The sequence below is a fragment of the Eulemur rufifrons genome, chromosome 8 (genome assembly GCF_041146395.1).
Source record: "Eulemur rufifrons isolate Redbay chromosome 8, OSU_ERuf_1, whole genome shotgun sequence".
Classification (NCBI taxonomy): domain Eukaryota; kingdom Metazoa; phylum Chordata; class Mammalia; order Primates; family Lemuridae; genus Eulemur; species Eulemur rufifrons.
Genome location: NC_090990.1, coordinates 13,661,040 through 13,680,174, shown reverse-complemented (window position 1 = coordinate 13,680,174; position 19,135 = coordinate 13,661,040). Strand labels below are relative to the sequence as shown.

The following is a 19,135-nucleotide window of genomic DNA, read 5'->3' as shown; positions in this document are numbered from 1 at the left end:
GAGAGGCCTGAGGGCCTGAGAGAGAGGGAGGGACAGTGACATTTGTTGCGTGTCCATGTGTGCCGTGCACTGTGCCAGGCTCATAGCCACGGCCTCATCGATCCTCACTACAGCCCCGGGACTTCGCAACTGTTGTGCCCATTTTATAGATGAGGAAACTGAGGCTCATAGAAGTTAAGTGACTTTGCCAAGGACACACTGCCGGTCCAAAGCTGAGGGCTCATGCTCTGGGGGGCCAGGGAGGAACAGCAGACAAGCCCTCCAACTTCCCAGTTAGGCCCAAAACCGGCCAACTAGGCCCAGAACCGGCCCGTGTGTGTCATGATCCCACTGGTTCTGGCGCCACTTCTCATCAGGAGGACCCTGGGGTCTGTGCCAAGATTGGGTCCATCCCCCCACCCCACCCCCAAGGAGGGCAGGGCTCGTGCAGAGTGGCCTGCAGTCCCAGGCTCTGGCTTGACGTCCACCCCGTCCCTGAGGGTCAAGTTGTGGGTGGGGAGCGGCACTGAGCTGGGCACGGAACAGCCAGAACCTTGTGTTCAGGCCCCTGACCCCAGGCCAGGGTCTGGTGGTATCTGGAGGCCGGACTGCAGAGTTTTGAAGTCAAGCCGTCTTGGCTTGCTAGCTCAGCCGCTTGTCACCTGTGTGGCCTTGGACAGGCAAGCTGGCTTCTCCTCCACTGAGTTTCATGATCTGTAAAATGGCGGTAACGATGCCTCCTAACACACAAGGCCACCGGGAGCCTTGACTCACGTGGCATGGCACTGGGCCTGGCATCTCACAAGTGCTCAGCAAAGCATAGCTGCCCTTCTCGGTGGTGTCAGGTGAGCTCCAACCCAGACTTCTTGCAGACAAGTTGCAAAGAGCGCCCGGACTCTCAGGGCCTCAGCTTGTCACCTGTAAAGTGGGAACTAACTCAGATTAGTAGGGATGCTCTAAGGGTTAACGGAGTGGCCGAAGAAAAGAGTCATTATTGCTGATTTTTCTTTCTTATAGAAGTGCTGGTTGTTAGGAAGGAGGTACAGCACATAGCTATGACATGCTGAGGTTTTTACTTGTGTTATTATTTAATTCTCCTGATAAACCCATGCAGTAGGTGGTATGTGTCCATTTTACACGAGACTCACAAATACAAGGGAAATGTGTTTCCTAGGAAGTGGTGGAGCTGGGAGTCAGACCCAGAGCTGTGGGACCTCAAAACCTGTGCTCTTTCTTTACTGACGCCACTGAGTCAGGTCCACTGTGGAGAGGCTCTGGAGTGGCACCGTGGAGTGGCACTGATTAGGAGGAGGGCACCCGGGAAGTGTGGGTCACTGGCCTCCTTTCCCCGGGGACTGCCTGGCTGTGCTTTCCAGGCCAGGAGAGCCAAGCCCTGGCCCAGGCCTGATGAACACAGCAGCTGGGGACACCCGCGTGTCATACTGACCAGGAGCTTCCTCAGAAGGGATGTCCTGGGGCCCCCTAACCCCAGGCTCACCTCTAGGAACTAGTCTGGAAATGGCCCCTCACCTGCAATTTTGATACCTGGAAGCCCCGGAAGGGGCAGGCAGCAGGTGAGTGGGTGACAAAAAAAAAAAAAAAATGCAGGGGTGTGGGCCAGTGCATTCCTGGGCTTCAGGCCAGGCTGGTTTCAGCCTCCCAAGACAGAGGGGTCAGTTGGCAGGCCTGAGAGGGAGATAGGGTGACGGGCAGCAGAAAAGCAGGGGTACCCAGGCGACTCCAGCCTAGCCAGGGGGTGGGCTTCCCTCTAGGCAGAGAGGGGAGAGGGGACGTTCAGAGTGCCAGTGAGGATTGTGTCAGCTCGCCCAGCAGGACGGCTACTACCATCCACTTGCGGGTGACCCTGGGCAAGCCATGCATTTGTCTGACAGCTGGATCCACCCTGGCCTGCCTCCTCAGAGGAAACCAGGCAGATCTGTAGCAGGCGGGCTGAACTAGGCCAGGTGCCACCGTGACGTGTCCTTGCAGCCCACTGGCTGAGTGGGGGAGTAGCCTTAGCTGCGGGAGACACAGACGTCTTCCACCACGCTCTGCACGGGCTGTCCTTGTAGGCTTTGGGGAGACAACAGTGTGGCCTCACTTCATCAGGCGAAGGAAACAGCCAGGCCCCTCATCCCTTAGACCTGGCCTTGCCTAACAGCTGTGCTTTTAGCTCAGATAATTCCAGCAGCCAGAGTGCCTACCCCACCCCTGCAAACCCTTCAAGACTCTTCTCAAACCTGTGTCCTCCATTGTGTGTTCCATGGCTACCAGAGGGCGTCTTGGGGCTTGCGTGACAATTATATTGTGTGCACCTATTGTGTTTACTATATTTTATACCATAAGATGAATGCACACAAAAAATTATTGCATGCTTGGTGTAACAATTCGAGCAATACAGGTTTCATAAAGGAAGAGTTAGTCTGCCTTCCTTCTACCCCCAACACCGGCCTCCCTGAGAAATACAGGCTATTCCAATGGCTTTAAATGTGTCCATGTCAGTGATCTGGCAGTTAATCGTGTCGCCTGTGCCATCTCTCACGTATTTATTTTGCTATGTTTATCCAATATTTACTGTCCAATTTAGCTGCATCTTCCCGTGCATATTGGAAGGGAGCTGTCTGCGGACAGGATCTGCATTGCAAACACTTCCTGTCCAGTCTGTCTGCAGAAGTGGGCACTGCTTGCATGTTTGGAGAATGGTTCAATGGATTGATTGATTTTCTTTGTTTGTGCTGCTGTAACAAGCTAGATAATTTATACCACAGACTAGATAATTCATAAACAATAGAAATTTATTTCTTGCTGTTCTAGAGGCTGGGAAGTCCAAGATCAAGGTGCCAGCAGGTTTGATGTCTGGTGAGGGCTGCTCTCTGGTTCTAAGATGTTGCCTGGTTGCTGCATTGTCCAGAGGGGACGAACGTTGTGTCCTCACATGGCAGAAGGGAAGGCAGGGGTGAACTTGCTCCCTCAAGCCCTTTCATAAGGCACGAATCCATTCCCGAGTCTCATATTCTAATCGCTTCCTAAAGGTCCCACCTCTTAATACTGTTGCACTGAGGATTAAGTTTCAACACGAATTTTGGAGGGGACATAAACATTCAAACCATAGCATTGATTCATTGATGCAAGGATGGAAGGGGGTGTCCAGAGCTGCTTAGGGGCAGCTAGACTGCTCCAGATCCACTTCTAGTTTTCTGAGCCAACCTGCCAGAAAGGACAGGAGAGCAGAAAGAGCTTAGGCTCCGGTCCTGGCCTTCGCCACTTACTTATGTGACCTTGGATGGTTACCCAACCTCTTGCCTATAAATTGGGTGTGATACTAATAATAGCCACTGTGGACGTTGTTGTGACAAGAGGCGCACACACGGCCACGCCCACGTGCAGAGGAAGCAGTTCACTTTCTCAGGGAGGCCTGAGAGTGCCCGGGTTCAAACTCCAGCACGGTGCATATCAGCTCTGCCTTTATAGGCCGGTTCCTTCCCCTCCCTGGGGGGGGCCTCATTTTCCTTCTCTCTGAATGGGGTGATAACATCCACTCAGGGGATCCGTGTGATGCCGAGGTCGCGGCACAGGGCCCGGCCTGGCGTGCCGCGGCACCAGAGAGTGGCGATGGTGTCATCGTTATTTCTGTTCTTCAGAACAAGGCGCCGTCTTTATCAGCTTTCCCCTTTCCGCCCCACAGGATGGGGCTCCCGAGGCCTGTGAGCTCTGAACTGAGTGTGGTTTTATCTAAAACAAACACTGGCCCTGCCCCGATGTGGAGTCAGGGCCCCACATGCTCCTGGCCAGGCGGTCCCGCTGCCGCACAATTCCCAGACCCCCCAGCCCCGAAGCCCACCGCAGTCTCGGCTCTGCCTGCCTGGGCGTCTCTCCCCTCCCCAAAGAGTGACGTGGGCGAGGGTGTTTCCATAAAAACTCCCAGAGGAAGAAGCAGGCCGATTCAATGGTGTGCTGGCTTTCCTCTCCGGGACATTGGGGAAGTGACTAAGGAAGTTTCTGGAATTTGGGGTCTATGGAAGGAAGTACCCAGGCATTTTGGAGCCCTGTTGTCCGGCCCTAGGCTGCCAAACCGTTTCCATACCACTGAGGCCCTGGAAGTGCCACCGTCTCCAAAACATGTCCCCAGCTCAGTCCCAGGAGCCACCTATTAGCTGTGGCCTCACCCTTTGCCTCCACGACATCATCTGCCGGGAAGTGAACATGGCAGGGGTGTCTCGGCGGAGCCCCAGCTTCCCCTATCCAGAGAAAGGTCTGTGCCTGATCTCACTCCGAAACCAAGCGTCCCCCTCGGGCGGAAGCGGCATCTTTCTCTGCGGAAGCTCCCAGAACCCTTCGCTCGCTCAGTCCCCACTCACCAGTTGTGGCTCATGCGCTGACCCTGTGCCAGGCGTCACCTGGCGCTGGGATGGCGTATGGGGCAAGACCTCCTCTTCTCGCATAACTGACATTCCGGCAGGGAAGACAGACAATAAACAAATCAATGAGTCAATAACTGATATGACTGTGAAGAGTAAGGGCTCTGGAAAAATCCCGTAGGATGTGGAGCCAGAGAGGGAAGGAGGCCGTGACAGCGATAGCCGTCAGGAAGGGGCTCTGAGGAGGGATGTCTGAGCAGACACTTGAATTAAGGAGAGAGCAGACCGCCTGGCTGTGGGGGGAAGAGTGTGCCCGGCAGGAGGAGCAGTGAGCGCTGTGGCCCTGGGGCAGGGGCTGGGGACGGTCAGGAGGGGACAGGCCCAGTCAGCGTTTCTCATGCTGTGTTCACTGTCACCCCTCCACGGAATTTTAACACCCCAGGTACCTCCCTGTCTGTCTGTTGGTGCACTTCCTCTGTGTACACAGTGTGAAAAGAGTAGTGTGTTTTGCACCCCGAGAACAAATTCCTGGTGCGGTTTTGCCCCTGGTGAGAATGTGTGACACAGGCCCTACCGGCAGTTTGGAGGAACTTGCGCACTCCGGCACCTGTTTGGACTAAATGCAGTTCAAGACAACATCTCTATAAACTCCCCAGGCCAGGGATCTCTTGGATGTCTAACAGAGATCTCAAACTTCGAATGTCTGAAACGGAACTTTGGACGGTAGCTGTCTGCACTTGCTCTGCTTCCTAAAGCCACCCTCATCCCCAGGCTTCTACACCCCGTTCACAGCAACCTCTGGCTCAGGCCCCGTCCTCCGCTCCCCTTTCTCACACGTTGCATGCACTTCTCGCCCCCTTCTCTGCTGCCAGGCCTAGCCCCACCTGTGCTCACCTGGTTTGTGGGGCGGCTCCTGCTTGCCCTCTCACTGTGGCTCTTGGCCCCCTGGAGCCCTCGAGGCAGTGGCTACCCCCAGTGAGGAGGCGGGAGGCTGTGCTGGGGCCGTCCCACGGGCTCTGGGAACCACAGGGAGGAAGAGGAGCCTCACCTTCTGCCAGGGCCCCTGCCCGGGAGCCTCAGCAGTGGGAATCCAGGCAGCTCAGGGGTGGGGGCAGAGGGGCCACTTGTCCATCCTGTCCCTTCCTGCCGCATTGCCTCTCCAAGCGCATCTCAGTCAGGCACTGGCCTCATCTCCCTCCCAACCCCAGATGTGGTGTCCTTCCTCATCAAAACTGGACCCTGGGCCCTGTTCTTTCAGCACATGTCGCTGAGGGCCTACTATGTGTCCAGGGCTGGTTCTGGGGATACAGGGACGACTGAGATGTGGAATGGGGGGAAGCAGCCCATGTTGAGCTCACCCTTCACCCTGCAGCTCAAACAGGGCATCCTTGGGGCTTCCTGAGCTTCCCCGGCCCTCTCCCACCCCCCTCTCAAGGCCTCACAGCGTTCACCCCAGCATGTGATCTGTGCTCTCGGGAGTGCTTGGTTGCTGTCTCTCTCGCCCGCCAGGCTGCTGGCCTCGTGCGGACTGGCCGCGTCCATGTTGCCAGCCATGTCCTCTGCACCCAGCCCGGCTGCTGCCAGGCAAGAGGCCGCCAATAAACAGTTGTGGGAGAACCGGTGAGCATGGCACCCAGCTTGTGTGCGGTGAGCATGGCACCCAGCTTGTGTGAACTTGGTGGGGCGGCCTCTCGGGGGAGGAGAGAGGGAGCTGTGATGGAAGGAGGCTCTCCCTTACCCTGGTGATAATTCAGCGCTGGGGACAGGTGTCAGGATAGAGGGGCCAGGCAGCCCTGGACCTCGGAACTGGCCATAATTAGCACAGCCGGTCTGTTCCCGGGAGCCTTTCTTTGGGCCTTTTATCTTGATGGCCTTGGGTCGCTGGGGCAGGGAGTCGCCAGGCCAGCTCCGGGGCCAGAGTGTGCAGAGCACCTCCTCCGACACGGCCCTGGCATTTCAGGGTCGTGGCCAGAGCCAGATAGGGACAGTGAGACGCTGTTTCCGGGGCCTGGGAGCAATGACGACTCTCTTAATTTCCTTTCTGAGAGCCGAGCTGCTGGAAGCGTTGCCATAGAGATGAGGCCCCGAGACTTCCCCTTCACTGTCCCTGATACTCTGCTTCCTGTGTCTGAGGAGCCGCAACCAGCCCAGCTCTCCCCGTTCCGCCCTCCCCCCCTGCTCATGGCTCCCCTGGGGCCTGGGGGACACGCAGGTGTTTCTAACACTTGCAGCGCAATAGCCCATAGTCTCGAGGGCTCTTGCACCCTCTGTGGCCCCTCTCGTTCAGGACCCGTGACCCTGGCTCTCACTCCAGGGGTTCTCTTGTCTCTATAGCTGCCTTCGAACTAGCTCCAGGCTGGTCCCATCCCCCTTTCAGGACTGTCACCCTGACTTCAGGAAAAGCGGGGCTTGGTGCTCTCCAACCAGAGAAAACCAAGGTGCGAATTTCAGGAAGAATCAGGGGACAGGGAGCTCTCTGGGGTGAGGGCAGGGAAAGCTGATAGAAGACTGGTCAGGAAGAGACTTGTGCCCTCTGCCCCAAGTGACTATGCCAGGCGGGGCTGTGCTCTCCAGACAGCATGCCCTATGTGTCCTCGCTTGTCCCCACACTGTCCTGCTCCCCTCGACCCAACGCCCTCTGTCATCTCTACCTAGTGAGCCACTTTTCATGTTTGAGAACCAGCTTGTTTGGAAGGAACATCCTCTGGGGGTCCTCTGCCTGTCCCCACCCCCCAAAGGGAGTCACTTTTCTCTGCGTTCCGTAGCTATTTACATTGTTCAGAGCACTTCTGTGTCTTGTGGTCATTTCTTTGCGCATCTGTGTCCACCATTTTCAACCGTGAGCTCTCTGGGGGCAGGGAGCAGGTCATCTTTATGTCTGTAAAACCTAATGCCACGCACCACGCTTGGCACTCAGCAGATGCTCAGAGTGTCGAGGCCTCAGCAGTGAACATCTTAGGATGTTGGTAGAAAAGATGGCCTCAGAGAGTCCTTGAAGGTTGAGTAGGGTTTTAACAGGGTCCCATGGGGACAAGGATGTTTTCTTCTGTGTCCTGGAGCTTGCACAGTGCATGGGACAGAATAAGCATCTAGTATCTGTTCAGTGGGTGAATGGTTAAAGTTCTGCTAGAAAAGTCTTCGGGGAGGAGGTGGGATTTGGGGGAATCTTTGAAGGAGGCACAGGAAGGGGCCTCAGGGTCAGAGAGAAATGAATAAGAATACGGAAAAGTGGCCAGAGCAGTGAGGGATTCCCCAGGGAGGGAACAGGCAGGACAGACGGAGTTGAGGGTGTCGGGGACTCCAGCAAGGTGTGGAGCAGGGCTGTGAGAGGAAGACACGGGCACAGGAGCCTGCCACCTTACCAGGTGCAGATGGGAGCACCTTACCAGGTGCAGATAGGAGCCTCCCATGCCAGTGCACCCCCGGAGGCACTGCCTTCTGCAGGTGGCACCTGGACCTGGGCACTGAGGGGAGGCAGAAGGGGAACGGAGCCTCCTGGTGTCCGGGGTCAGGTCTGAGAAGCCACAGTGGGTGGAGATGCTGCTCTCCAGGGCTGGCAGTGGCAAAGGAAGATGGCCCTTTGTGTAGACCACGAGTCTAGCGAGCGTGCCCAGCCTCTCCAAGGAGGAATCAGAAAGTAAATTCATGACCAGTAAGGCCTTTCAAGCTTCTAGCCAACTCCAGTTTCTTCTTTAGCACACGAAAGGTCACTTGGGATCTGAAAACAAGACAGGCCCCGTCCCACGCACCAGGCAGGGGTGTCCGTGCCACGTGTTGGCCAGCGGGGCAGCAGACTGCAGCTGGGGTCTGTGAACCCCACCAGCAGAGGGACAGAAACCTGGTCGACCCTCACTGGCAGTGGGCACAGGTCCAGGAGCACCCACAGTTTGCCAGCTCTGCCCAGGGCACTCACGTCCCCGCCGAGACCGAGGTCCTCGCCGCTGCCGCCCTGACTGGGGTCAGAGCTCTGTTTTACAGCTGAGGACACCGAGGCTCCGAGAAGAAGGACTCGCCCAGGGACCCCCGGTGGGTGAGTGGGGGCACATTGCAAACTCTGCTGTCTGTCGTTCCAGAAAATGCCACAGCCAGCGTGAGCGAGGCAGAGCGGAAGGCGCAAGTGTACTACCGGGCGTGCATGAACGAGACCAGGATCGAGGAGCTCAGGGCCAAGCCCCTGATGGAGCTGATTGAGAAGGTGAGTCCCTCGGGCACACTTTCCCGGCCTCCTCCTGCCCCTGCCACCTGCCTGCCCCCCTGGCTTCAGCCCCAGCTCTCAGGTACCAGCGGGGCCTGGCTACCTCACACCTCCAGCCTCGTACTCACACCACGCCCAGCAGGACAGTGGTGTCTGTGTGTGTTGGGGCTGCCTGACTGTGTGTGTGTGTGTGTGTGTGTGTTGCACATCTCTGTGGGTGGGACTGTCTGTGCGTGTATTTGCGTGAGGGCGTGTGTCAGCATCTGTTGTGGATGTCTGCCATCTGATTGTGTGTCTCTGTGCGTCTGTGTGTGGGACAGGGGCCATGTTTACAGGGAAAATGTTCCTCTACGTTGCCGCTGCTTCTTCCTCAGAGGGTATGCTCATGTGTGTGGAGGGGGATGTGTGTGTTCCGGAAAGACCAACAGAGTCTTGGATCAGAGCCAGAGCCGTCCCTGTGAGGACAGCCCTGTTGACCCGGGCCACCCCCCTACTCCTGGGCAGGGGGGAGTCTTTCTTCCTGGGCCCCTCCCACTTGGCCCTGAGCAAACTCCGAGGGCGCCGGCTGGACCACCTGGTGCAGGCGGAAGGTGGCTGTGGGTGGTTTCGGCTGCCCTGTGCTCCCTTGAGGGCCTGCTCCTAGCCCGGCCCCGGGAAAGTATCACGGCAGGGTTGGTGGCTGCGGGCACTGGGGACCGCACCAGTCCCTCCTCTCTGGACAGGCCCCCTGTACCAGCATGTGCCAAGCCAGGGAAGACCAAGGAGGTTAAAAAAGAAAAAATCCCAACGTTGAGAGAGACGAAAGCAGACCGTAGCTTATCAACCTTTTTAAACATATGGAGCTTTTTTCCCCCCGTAGGCACAACTGAATTTGTGTTTTGTAGGAATCACATTCACATAATTCAACATCCAAAAAGTAAGCGTGTACGGGGAAAGCCTTTTTCCTATTCCCCCGCAGCCACCCAGGGAGCAGCCGCCACATGGTCCCTGTCTCACTTGTCTCGGATAAGTCTTTGCTCCACCTGTGGGTCTCCAGCCCTGGGTCAGAACCTTCCATGAACGCCAACCCTTTCATTTGCTCTCGAGGCTCAGAGAGGTCAGACGAGGCTCCGGGGTCACAGGCAAGTCAGCCGTAGAACCAGAACCCGCATCCCAATCTCCCTGCAACCTCGTCACCTCCCTGCCACTCTCCCTCCCTACAGCTAGGGGGCTGGAACATCACAGGTCCCTGGGCCAAGGACAACTTCCAGGACACCCTGCAGGTGGTCACCGCCCACTACCGCACCTCGCCCTTCTTCTCTGTCTACGTCAGTGCTGACTCCAAGAACTCCAACAGCAACGTGATCCAGGTGAGCTGGCCGGAAACGGAGGAGGAGGAAAGGGCATGACCTCTTCCTGTTTTGAATTTAGCAAGCACAGGGGTTGGGGAGACTCGCCCAGGTGGGCGGCAGCTTCTGGTTTCTGAGCCTGGGTTACTTCTGGAGGCCCCCACGGTGACGTCTTTGTAGGCAAGAGACTAAGGAAGGGTAGGCCGCCATCTGTGGGTGAACCTTCATGTGCTGATTGGTCACCGTGGGCCCCAAGAGTGATGTCAACTCCTGGGCACAACTAAAGCACCTCCGGTTCCCCCACCTCAGCGTCTGTGCTTGGAATGGTGTTGAGTCATCGCTCCCTGTCGGAGCCTGCCCCACACTGAGGCTCGGCACGCCCGGGGGAGCCCCAGTGCTGGTCTGCCCCAGCCTCAGATGCAGACGTGAGAAACCCAGCCTGGGGCCATAGAGGCTGAGCTCCCGGCCCATCTCTGCCATCCACTCGCTGCGTGACCTTGAACAAGTGCCTCAACCTCTCTGAGCTGCAGTTTCCTTATCCATCAAATGAACTAAAATAACACCTACCGTAGGCGTGTCGAGGTGTGGCCGTAGGCTCTGGTAGTGGTGATCAGGAGCGTCCTCCCCTGCCCCGCACTCGGCAGGCCCCCTCATCCAGCTCTGAAGGGTCGGTGTTCTTTCCCTTACTTTCCTGATGAGAAACCTGAGGACCAGAAAGACTAAGTAACTTGACCAAGGCACACAGCTTGTGAGTGGCTCGTAACCACTTGGCACGTGTTTGCTGAAGAAGAGGTGCTTTGCTGAGCCCAGGAGGTGTTTAAAGAGGAGGTGGCCGTGCCCAGCCCTTTCCAAATGGGTGGGAATGCATCCTCCCTTCCCTGGGGGGCATCCATCAGGGACTTCAGCTCGTGCTCCTGCCGGGACCTGAGCTGGTCCTCTGATGCCACATGCCGGCCGTGCCCGGGGCAGGCGGAGGCTGTGCAGGGGCACACGGGCGTGCAACAGGCGCTTCCCTCTCTCTCCTGCCTCTCTCTCCAGGTGGACCAGTCTGGCCTGGGCTTACCCTCAAGAGACTATTACCTGAACAAAACCGAAAACGAGAAGGTGAGTGTGCCCCTTCAAAAATATGGCTCCTGTCCCCAGCCCACCCCCCGAGATGTGCGTGCCCCCTTGGGGTCCACCCCCACGGTTCCTGTGCAGGTCTTCAAAGCCAGAGGAGCCCAGAGGGCTTGTCACTTACCTGCTGGGTGACAGGCAGTCCCTGGCAGGGGAGGGATGCCCCTAAGCTGGCTGTGTCACATTCAGGCGTCATGAGCACCAGGGACAGGGGACAAGTATCATTTGTCCCCATTCTAGAGAGAGGCAGCGGGAACAGCCACCACCATTTGTGGGTGCGAGGCCTTTTATATACATCACCTCTAACCCTCCCTGTCACCCTGCAGATTCTGAACTTCCCTGAACTTCCCTTCACGTCATCTGTCTGATGGGCACTAATGTTACCCTGCCTTTTACAGAGCAGGGAGTAAGGCTCAGAGACGCTGCGCGACCTGCTCAAGGTCACATAGCCAGTAAGTGGTGAGGCTGAGATTCTCATCCACGTCCACGTGCTGCAAAGCCCAAGCCTTTGCCCCGCTGCCTGCCTCTACCACGTCCCCCGGGAGCGCTTGCCAGGGGCGCGTCATCTGCCCGTTCCTTCCTCCACGGCTTGTTCTGAGCAAGCGCCCACTGAGTGCCTGGTGCTGGGCGGATGGTGGGGCACCATTAGGTCCCTGTCCCCCGGGGCCTCAGGCCCAGTAGGGGAGGCAGACATTACTTAACGAACCGCCCAGCTAGATGCATAATGACAAATTGTGGTAAGGGAAGGGGGAGCTGAGAAAGGCTACCGTGGGGACCTAATTCAGATCTGGGAACACGGAGGCGGAAGGCGGTTTAGAAAGGTGTGTTCCAAGAACAGAAAGACACCTGGGGAGCTGGGGACCGAGAGAAGCCTTCGGACTTTCTCCTGAGGGCCGTGGGGAAGCAGCGAAGAGACGCAGGGTTAAAGTCATTCTCGCTGTTTCCCACGGCTCCCTGCGTTGGACTCAGCCGGCCCTGCCCCCGCCCCTGTCCCTGTCCAGTGGGCAGCGGGGCGCAGCCACTGACCGTCGGGGGTGCTGGGCCCCACAGGTGCTGACTGGCTACCTGAACTACATGGTGCAGCTGGGGAAGCTGCTGGGCGGGGGCGACGAGGACGCCATCCGGCCCCAGATGCAGCAGATCCTGGACTTCGAGACGGCGCTGGCCAACATCACCATCCCCCAGGAGAAGCGCCGGGACGAGGAGCTCATCTACCACAAAGTGACGGCCGCCGAGCTGCAGGTGAGCTGGCGCCGCTGCTGCGGAGGCCGGGCCGCTGCCGGGCTCGGACAGGGTGCCGGGCTGGGGGCTTGTGGCCACACGCTTACTCCAGTCCTTGGAACAACCCTGTGCGGGAGGGATGGTCGCTGCCCCCAGTTCACAGAGGGAAGAACTGAGGCTCAGAGAGGTCAAGTTACCTGCTGAAGGCCACACACTAGTAAGTGACTGCACAGTAGGCTCTTGCCCCGCGCCGGGCTGCCTCTCCGTAACGGCATTTCCCTGAAGCCCCGTGGTCATGAGAGCAGCAGCTCACGTCGACAGGACGTGTCGGTCTCTCCAGCCATCGAGCCTGATTACAGTGAGCACTTAATAAATGTCAGGTGTGGGCTCTGCATCACTTCCCCCTTTGCTGAGCCAGGAGGTTAAGTGACGTATTCGAGGCCTGGAGCTCCTGGGTGGCAGAGGAGCTGGCCTTGGGCCTCGGGGTCGGCTCACTGGGGCTCTGCTCTTGGCACATCCCCTGGTGACATCCTGGCTGAGATATAATAGAGTCACACCTGCTATGCTCTCTGGAACTGGGGTGACCCATTGGAGAAGTTGGATGTGCCCTCTGTGGGTCGGCCTCTGCCATAGGCTGCCCCATGAGCCGATTGCCTGCCAGTTCCTTCCCGGTGCTGTCCTGTCTCGTCCCAGGTGCCAGGGGTCACAGGGGCATCCACAGAAGGGCCTCAGCCGAGCTTCCTGTTTCTTGCCATCACTCAAAAGTGCTTGGCTAAGCCTTGCTCCTCCCCCGGGGCGGGTGCCACTTGTGTGCCGGGGCTCACCAAGGCATCTTCTCCTTCGCTATCTTCGGACTTGCCGAGTCTGCTCGTCCCCTCCTTTTTTTCTTTTTTTTCTTTGAGGCAGAGTCTCGCTCTGTGGCCCCAGGTAGAGTGCAGTGGTGTCATCATAGCTCACTGCAACCTCCAACTCCTGGGCTTGAGTGATCCTCCCGCCTCAGCCTCCCGAGTAGCTGGGATTACAGGCATGCGCCACCACGGCCGGGTAATTTTTCTATTTTTGGTAGAGACAGGGTTTTGCTCTTGCTCAGGCTGGTCTCGAACTTCTGGACTCAAGTGATCCTCCCGCCTTGGCCTCCCAGAGTGTTGGGATTACAGGCGTGAGCCACTGCACCTGTCCTGTCCTTCCTTCAGGAAAAACACTAGGTGCCTACTCTTCTTTCTTCCTCATTCCTCCATCTGAGAGGTGTGTATGGGGGCCACCCTGGGACCTCATTCTTCATGTCCTTCCAGGCCAGTGAGGGACACCAGCTAGGAAATAACTCCAGTCTCACTGCTAAGAGCTTTGGGCCTAGGAGAAGTACAAGGTAAGTCTAACGACAGGTGAGCACCAGCCAGGCCGATAGGTGTCCTGGGCAGAGGTGCGGCCCATGTAAGGGCCTCAGGTGAGGGCAAGAGAGCCTGGGCTCCAGATGGTACCAGCCGCCCATTAGGTCACAGAGAAGCTGGTGCCAGGGTGAGAGGTGCCGAGTGGGTTGTGACGGAGGTGAGCAGAGGCGTCAGCACCGGCTGGCACTGTTTTTCTGCTCGGAGGCCAGGAGGTCGAGGGAGATGCTGTTTATACAGCGTTATTTTGTTTGCTCCAGCTGCCCAGTTCTCAGCCTGAGAGGGGCCCCAGCAGTGCCTCGGCCCCCCACAGTGGCCACGATGCCAACTGTCTATGCCAAGAGTGGCAGAGAAGGCACAGGAGCCCTGAGCACATGAGCCCAGCGTGGCTACCGGGTTCTCCCCCACGCATCTTATCACCACTGCTTTTCTTCCCTTCTTCCAGCAAGGAAGGGGAGGCCTTTCCTCCCTCCCAGCCGCACAGCTGCCAAGGCGGGAAGAGTCCGGCAGGAGCAGGAGCCTGGAGCTGTGTGGGGCCTGGGCGTAGAGTCGGAAGGCAGCCCCAGCCTGCTCACCAGGAGCTGTGAGGCCGTGGGCACGTTACATAACCCACCCCGGGAGCCTTGGTTTCCTTTTTGGAAAATGGCCTTTGCTCGTTCACTCACACCTGCTCTGTGGCAGAACTCAGGGACAAATGAGATGCAGCCCCTGCCCTCATAAGGGACAGTGCTTCTTTAAGCCACAGAGTCCTTTGAGGACAGGTGGAAAACTATGGACTTTCTCCCAGAAGAAACGGGCACATGTACATATATGTTAACAAAAAAATTATGTCTTAACATTTAAAAAAGTCTCGGACCCACTGAAGCCTGGTGCCCTGGGTAAGAATCTCTGCCTGGCTTACCCACTGGGTTGAAGAAGGGCACCTTGAGGCAAAGGATGAGGTTTCATTCTGTAAGCTGACATGCACAATGCAAGCGTAACATACTATTATTCCTTTGTTACTGGCGATGATGCCCAGACCCCCAGAACTAAACCAATTTGATTCATTCCACCCTGGGACAGAGAATGCCTTGTTCTCTGGCATCTGGAAATTTGGTTTTTTTATTCCTGTACTCCAAGTGACTCAGGGACAGGTGCTCCAGGCTTCCGGGTGTCGTTCCAGGCTAGCCCTGCTGACGTACAGAATGGTTCTAGGCTAAGCACCAGCAGAGCCTGAATGCAGAGCCATGAATCAGACATCCTTCTGTTGCTTCTCTGGGGGCCTTCCCATTCCTTTCCGGGACCCCCACCAAAAGCTGTCTGGGACTGAGCCCCAGCCTCTACCCTCATTTCTTCAGCTGAGACAAAGTCCAGAAGCATCCTTCCCTTCTGTCCCTCTTTTCAAGCCTACTTGCGTTGGTTGGTTTGTGACCAGCAGTGCTCCTTGGCTTTGGACGTGGAAAATGAAGCTCATCCGTGTGCCCCAGAGGGTTTGAGTCACAAGTGGAATGTCCTAGTCCATTAAAACAGCCGTCTCCATGGAGCTGGATCTAGGCACATGTGTTTAAAAGTTAGGTGTTTGCTAAAGCGAGAGAGATTGAAAATATAAAAATCCTGGTGTTCGACACACATCTGCTCGTCTCAGAGTTGTGAGAATTTCCCTGCACAGAACACCTGCTCTCCCTAAGGGACAGGTTTGTGTTGAGTACACAGGGTTCTCTCACCATCCAATGTCTGTACCAGTCGCCTGCAGTGTATGAAGCTCTTGTTCATCCTATAAACAATGACATTTTGTAAACTTGTTGCTATTCCTGGGGTCTTTGCTAGCAGGTTATGCAAATCAGGTGACTCTAATTGTGGAGCCCTATTTGAAGATCTCACGAGCACACCTCCAAATTTTGTAGCCATAGAAATGTTAGAGGTTGGCCCCAGAGTACCTGCGTGAGGGCCTCCTGCCGGGAGAGGGCAGAGAGGGAGCAAGGAAGCGCGGGGCCATTGAGCAGCAGGTCTGAGGGGCGCAGAGCAGTCAACTCTGGGAGGGCGGATTGTTGTCCCCGGTTTAGAGAAAGGATACAAAATGGCTCGAGGTCCCAAAGCTCATTCCTGCTGGGGACTTGGATCCAGGTCTGCTCACTCCCAGCCCAGGGCTCTTCCCAGCTCATCTGGCCAGGAGGGATGTATAAGAGTCCGCCATTTCCTGAGTCCACCGTGCGCATCTCCTCCCAACTCTGTGAGTAGTTCGCAGTCGTCCTGGTGAAAATATTTACCCATCAACTGGGAGCTGGTTGTTAACTGTTTACCAGCACACCACTGCCTTCGGGGCCTGCCTTCCTCACAGCCTCCTGTGTCCTGTGAGGTCCCTTGTTCCCCAGCAGCTGAGCTGCCCTTGTAAACCCAGAGAGACGAGTGAACCTGAGTTTTAGACCTACACAGTCACTAGTTAATTGTGTGACCTCAGAAAAGTCACCTTACCTCATGTACAAATTCATTGTGTTAAATGGAGAGCTTTATGGCTATCTCTCCCTAGGGACATCATAGTATTTACCAACAGATTATAGATTGATCTTACATTACAGATTGATTTTATGTTATTGATTGATTTTCCCATATGAAAGCGATTTACAAGGCATCTCTCACTTCCTTTATCTGTCTTGCATTTTGCCCCTTTTCAGTGGAACAGAGAACAGAATTTGGAATTGAATAAGCCCAGGGCCACTCTTGGGAGACCTTGAGCAATGGTGGCAGCAGCCAGCATTGATGGATTGCTTGCTAACTGCCAGATACACCCATCTAAGTGATTGGCACGCACAGGAACTGTTGCTATAGCACAGAATATGTAGTCCTGGAAAACCTTGCATTCTGTAAAATTGCACACTAAAAATAACAGGACAGCTGAGAAAACTAGGACAGGAGCAAACCATTCAGAAGTTATGCAACTTGCTTGAGAACATTATGCTAAGTGAAATAAGCCAGGCACAAAAGGACAAATACTGAATGATTCCACTCACATGAGGTACCTGGAATAGTCAAATTCATAGAAACAGAAAGTAGCAGTGGTTTCCAGGGGCAGGGGAATGGGAGGCCGTGGGAATTGATTGTTTAACGGGAACAGAGTTTCAGTTTTGCAAATCTGTGGATGGATGATGGTGATGGTGGCACAACAGTGTGAATGAACTTTATGCCCTTGAACTGTAGTCTTAAAAATGGTTAAGATGGTAAATTTTATGTTATATGTGTTTTGCCACAATTTTTTTAAAGAAGTTGTGCAATATTGTAGTCAGAACCCTAACAAAACAATAACTGGAGCCTTGAGAGGTAGCTCAGCATGGCTGGAGGCTGCCTCGGGGGAAGTGCTGGCCGTGGACAGCCAGGTGCTGCAGGTAGACAGGGAGCCTGAGCCACAGGCCAAGAAGGTGCAAGCTGCTGGAAGCTGAGAGTTACGCAGGGCTGGAGGGAGCGAGCCCTGGCACAAGCGCTCATTTTCAACTAACTTAAATAGAGCTGACCAGCCTCCTGGTTGCGCGTCAGCTGAGCTGAGGCCCTCCCTCCCTTGCTGAAGGTCTCCCTCCCTTGCTGAAGGTTAGCCTTCTGCTCTCGCCTTTCCAGATCCCATGCCTGGGAAACATCATTTATAGACCAATGCAGTTTACACCTTATGCTATTATTCCCGAGCTTACCAAACATGAAGAAGCTAACTGATGTTACGGGAGCCCATGTTGAGCAGAATAGACAGCGTTAGCTCATTGGATCCTCGCAGTTACCTCATGGGGCAGGTTCTGTTACTATGGTGATCCTCAGTTTTCAGATGAGATACTGAGGCACAGGAGGGGTTCGTTAACTTCCTCAAGGTTACACAGCTAGTAAGTAGGAGACCTAGAATAAGAGCCCAGGCAGTTTGGCTCCAGATTCTACAGGCTTATCTGTTTCAGGCCTGTCTGAAGCTCAGTCTCTTCCTTGATAAAGTGCGAAGAATAGTACCTACCACTTGGGCTCTCATGAGGACCAGTTGGGATAATTTGCGATGGCTCCGGGGAACACAGGAGGGGGCTGGTGAATGGTAGCTGCCACTGCATCTCCTTTTATACCATCCTAGTTCCATTTCAAGTTGAATTTTTCTGTCGGGCTTCTTAGAATTCTGCCTGTGGCATGTTTGACAAAAGTCAGCCAGCCTCTGTTTGACTGTCCGCCCAGACCATCAGACAGCGCCAAGCTCTTTCCTTTGCCAAAGGGTGGCAGGTGCGATGACGCCTCCTGCAGAAGACTGCCCTGGGGACCTGGGCCATGAGGAGACGCAGCCCAGCTGCATCACACTGTCCTCTTCCCTTGCAGACCTTGGCACCCGCCATCAACTGGTTGCCCTTTCTCAACACCATCTTCTACCCCGTGGAGATCAATGAATCCGAGCCTATCGTGGTCTACGACAAAGAATACCTCGAGCAGGTGTCCACTCTCATCAACAGCACTGACAAATGGTAAGGGGACCCTGGCAGCCTGGGCAGTGCCCTGCTCAGGCATGATGGGCAGGAGTGGGGGGTGACAAACTGACTCAAGAAAATGAGCCCTGGGGTGGGCTTCTGTGAGAGGCAGCAGGGCATCCTGGTTATGGGCACAGGTTCAAATCCCAGCCCCTTTCCCTACCAGCTTTGTAGCCTTGGGCAAATTTCTTATCCTTTCTTAGGTTCATTTTTCTTATCCATAAAATGGGGATACAAATGGAACCCAGCATGTAGGGGGGCTGTGAGAATCAAGTGAAATAATCAGTGTGAGGTTTTTTAACACATTGCCTAATGCAAAATGGGACTGAGTAAATGGTAGCTATTATTTTTGGTTAAGATTTATAATTTATTTTTAAATTTTAAAGACTTGTAGAAATCTTGAAACTATAGAAAAAAACAGGAAAAAAAATTAAATTTCCTAAAATACTGCTGTTGATCTTTTGGGATGTGGGGGGGCACATGGAGGAGTCAGCATGAGAGAGAGAGGGAGTTTCTAACACGTGGTTCTTTTTTCCGCCATCATTTGTACCTAGCTGTAGGCTGCTTCTCCCTCGCCCTTTACCATGAGCGTTTTCCCCGAGTCATCCTAAACCCTCTGCAGACATCATTTTTCATAGTTGCATAGTATTCCATCATATATAAATGCAATTATTTATTTACCACTTCTCTTGTTGTCAGACATTTAGGTCGATTTCCGATTAGAGGCTAGAAGTTCGCTGTAGTGAACGTCTTTGTGCTAAGGTGACTTCTTTGCAACAGTGGCAACAGCCACAGGTCCCCTGTGCCCCTGGTCCCCTGTATCTTCATGGAAACCTTGGCCAGAGCTGCTTTTCTGCTCTTCCCCTTCCCTGTCTCTGGCCTTCCCGCAGGGACATGTCCAAGCTGTAGACATGGCAGCCTCTTCCCCACCCTCGCCCTGTAGCAGACACCATCCAGGGTGAGTCTCCACGCAGGGGCTTCACAGAGGCCAGATACAAAGCAGCTAGGCAACAAGGATTTATTGAGCACTTGTGGTGTACAAGTGATTGCACCAGGCACCGAAGGGTTTGCATTCCATGTGCTTATAGAGTAGTAACCC

The 19,135-nt window shown here is 55.3% G+C and overlaps 1 protein-coding gene across 4 annotated transcripts in view; it reads left to right on the top strand.

Annotated features, from left to right (window-relative positions):
• ECE1 (endothelin converting enzyme 1) overlaps positions 1-19,135 on the top strand; it is a 103,314-nt gene that overhangs the window by 62,889 nt on the left and 21,290 nt on the right. For all 4 annotated transcript variants that reach the window (XM_069479464.1, XM_069479463.1, XM_069479461.1 and 1 more), the window contains 5 exons: positions 8,411-8,532; positions 9,735-9,881; positions 10,899-10,964; positions 12,027-12,218; positions 17,891-18,033. In XM_069479464.1, coding sequence (XP_069335565.1) covers positions 8,411-8,532; positions 9,735-9,881; positions 10,899-10,964; positions 12,027-12,218; positions 17,891-18,033 — 670 coding nt within the window. The remainder of the gene's footprint in view (positions 1-8,410; positions 8,533-9,734; positions 9,882-10,898; positions 10,965-12,026; positions 12,219-17,890; positions 18,034-19,135) is intronic.